The sequence below is a fragment of the Aquarana catesbeiana genome, linkage group LG04, assembly GCF_042186555.1.
Source record: "Aquarana catesbeiana isolate 2022-GZ linkage group LG04, ASM4218655v1, whole genome shotgun sequence".
Lineage (NCBI taxonomy): Eukaryota > Metazoa > Chordata > Amphibia > Anura > Ranidae > Aquarana > Aquarana catesbeiana.
In genome coordinates, this window is record NC_133327.1 from 8,580,101 (window position 1) to 8,583,392 (window position 3,292).

At 38.9% G+C, this 3,292-nt stretch overlaps 1 protein-coding gene across 1 annotated transcript in view; it reads left to right on the top strand.

Moving 5' to 3' along the window:
• Positions 1 to 2,133, top strand: part of LOC141141110 (uncharacterized) — a 196,249-nt gene extending 194,116 nt beyond the window's left edge. Inside the window, exons 13-14 of the mRNA XM_073628819.1 lie at positions 1,095 to 1,238; positions 1,964 to 2,133. Coding sequence (XP_073484920.1) covers positions 1,095 to 1,238; positions 1,964 to 1,965 — 146 coding nt within the window. The 3' untranslated portion in view covers positions 1,966 to 2,133. The remainder of the gene's footprint in view (positions 1 to 1,094; positions 1,239 to 1,963) is intronic.
• Positions 2,134 to 3,292: the final 1,159 nt, after the last annotated feature.

The window sequence follows — 3,292 nt, forward strand, 5'->3', positions numbered from 1 at the left end:
ACTAGACATTCCAACACATGTAATTTACAATCTTAGGTCAAATCCATTATAACGGAGGGTAAAAAATTGTCCCTGTCCTTCCTTGGCAGCCCAGGACTTTGTTGCCAGTTTGCCAGTTTTTCTTCCTTGGACCAATTTTGGTCAGTCCTGATCACTACAGACTGGGAACATCCCACAAGAGCTGTAGTTTTTCAAATTGCTCTGACCCAGTCTTCTAGCCAATATAATTTGTCCTCTGTCAAAGTCGTTCAAATCTTTACGCTTGCCCATTTTTTTTCTGCTTTAAAACATCAACTTCATTGACAATGTGTTCACTTGCTGCCTAATATATCCCATCCACTTTCAGGTGCCATTGTGACAAGATAATCATTGTTATTCACTTCACCTGTCAGTGGTCATAAAGATATTTCTGATCTGTGTATATATAAGCTCTAAACTACATGTGTGCATCAACATAGTAAAGTCCGCAAGGATATGATTTGCTTATTTGAATGCAATTGATGTGCCGGCATTTCAGCATGTACGAAAAAGCGGAAAGCCACACATCGCCGAGCCGTGGAGCTTGGCCAACTTTATTGATCTAGCAGTGTTCAAAACTTGGTTGCTGCCAGACCAATAAAAATTCAAGCTCCATGCGCAAAGTGATGTGCAGCCACACATTGTTCGTTTGTGGAATTAGGAGGGAAAGTGATGAGCTCTTAGGTGAGAATAAGAGAATCACAGGATCCATGGGCGGTATGGAGGATCAACCTACAAGCATGTGCTTTACCAAACCAGGTCCAAAATGTGTCTACATAAAAAAGCTTTATTTGCTGCATCTGTATCCTGTTTCCATCCCGTGTGAAGAAAAATACAGAACATGCTATAGTTGACCTCTTTCTGAAAATGATAGGTGCCTGGCTGTCTCTGTCATTGTCTGACCTATCGATCTGCAGTGACTTAGGCAGCATTAAAGCCTTTTGTACACCTTGAAGGTAGACAAGCAGTTGTTTTTTTACAAGAGCTAAGGCAGCCTTCATATTCTTGCAGTGTCCTGTAGATCTTGGAATCCTGGGGTAAGGTATTATTTAATATGGCTGTGTTTTGTATTGCAGCAAAACCTGGATCGTGCCCAACTGCTTTTACAAAATGTCATTTTCCCACACCGCCATCAGAATGTGCAGATGACAATGACTGTTCTGGAAAGAAGAAGTGTTGCAACCTACGGTGCTATCAGGAATGTGCCGATCCCACTCCATGTAAGTAATAGCTGTCAATTAATTTCCAATCAACACCACAGGCTTGGGAGGTCTATCCTATCTATCTATCTATCTATCTATCTATCTATCTATCTATCTATCTATCTATCTATCTATCTGATTTTTTTTAAAGCAGGTATGCCCTTATTGTGTTACCCAGGTGTCCAGCCTAGACAAAGACTAGTGAGGGTGGGGAAATGTGAGAAAAGCCATTCTAAAGGGTGGAGATGCCTCCAGACATCGTCTTGGACAGCATATAAAACTGGGTAGATTGAACAGAAGAGAGCATTTAATTGAATTCCCCATTGATGATAATTCTATCCCGGGCTTGGTGAGTTATGGTGAATTGAAGCAGTTGTTAGAAAATAGGTTATTATTGGTGTTGTTTAGTTCCATAAACATCTACCAATCACTTGATCTGCCCGTTGGTTTACAGTACAGCAAGATAGTTGTTGGTAAGAATTACTGTACCAGGTCTACAACTTTCCACAGTTGTAGACCTGGTACAGGTCTACAACTTTCCAAAAATAAAATATGATAAAAGTAAAAACAGTTCAACAAAGGTCAGTTAAACAACCCATACACATGTAACACACAGAATTAGAAGATAGAACACAGAACTTCTAGCACAGAAAATCCAGCCCAACCAATTGAAGGTCCTTTCCTTTTCCTTCTTCTCAAGCACTGAGTCACCAAACTGCAATAACTTTTAAATGTTTTTAAAGGATGAGGGTTCCGTAGAAGAGGTCTGAAGATTGGAGAGATCCTGGAGTCTATCATGCTGCACACCAGAGACAGTTCAACTACTGCCATAATGGATTCCATGCAAATGTTTTGTTTTCGTCATGTCAGCAACACAACTGCTGCTACTTAATAAAGATAATTAGAATGGTGACATTTTTATGTAGTGTTATTATTTGTTCTAGGTGCAGAAAACAACCTCCAAAATTTTTGAACATTTATGGAGGCTGTTTTGCCTTTTTTGAAAGCAGTTAATATGAAAATTAGGTCTTTAGAATGCTCCCTGGCCGTCCTCAGTCCTTTTCTGCTGTAGTGTTTCTGCCTGGCTGTGGAATAGAATATATATAGAAATAAGTACCCCCCGGTACAAAGGGACTTTAAGAGCGAACTTTTTGAAGACAGAATATTTTCAAAAAAGATAAAAAAATGTATTTTATAAAAACAGTGTAACGATCAGAGATAGCAACCATGCACAAAGTGATACATAATATCCATATATAATATATAAGAAAAGAGCACGTCTCCTATATCCCAACGCATTTCAGGAGATTCAAGATAACTTTCTTCTTCAGGGACACGAAGAAGACAAAAGTTGGAGACACTCTGAAACAGAAAAAACAGACAAAGTCTAGACTTCTAGAAAAACAAAAGGGCAAACATAGTGTCAAACATGGAAACATCATAGCTATGAAAATGTGCACATACTAATACTACATTCATGGAATAAAGTATTTATTAAAATAACAGGAGTGAAGACACATATGCAGATTGAAAAAGAGGTCAACCAATGAAGGATAAATCCTCAAGGCTTGAGAGATCCCTCACAAGGATCCCCAAAAAGAGTGAATCTCAGCAGCAAGTTCGTGCAACACAGTATATGGCTGGAAAAATGGGGATATTAATCCTACAGAAAAAATAAAGAAATGATAAATACATTTCCTTAACAAAAAAAACAGACAAAACACAGATATATAGTATATATCAGCATTGCCTCCATTACAGTAATGGTTTAATTATATCAGTTGGTCAAATCAATCAATGGGAATCTGAAAAGGTGAACTAAATCCAATTTCCCAAATTACTACTTTAAAACAAAGTGACTAAAAATAAGGACCAGGTATATATTGATTCTAGTTCCATATGCAAAATGCCATGTTTTTATCTTGGTGGAGGAATGACGGCATTTGCCTCACACAGAGCCTCAGAACAGCAGCATCCGCATGGTGGAGCAGATGCGCCATCTGGGGTTATAAAGAGACGCCGGCGCATGCGCAATGCAAAACGTGTGACGTCATCGCGGAAATGTCGCGGCA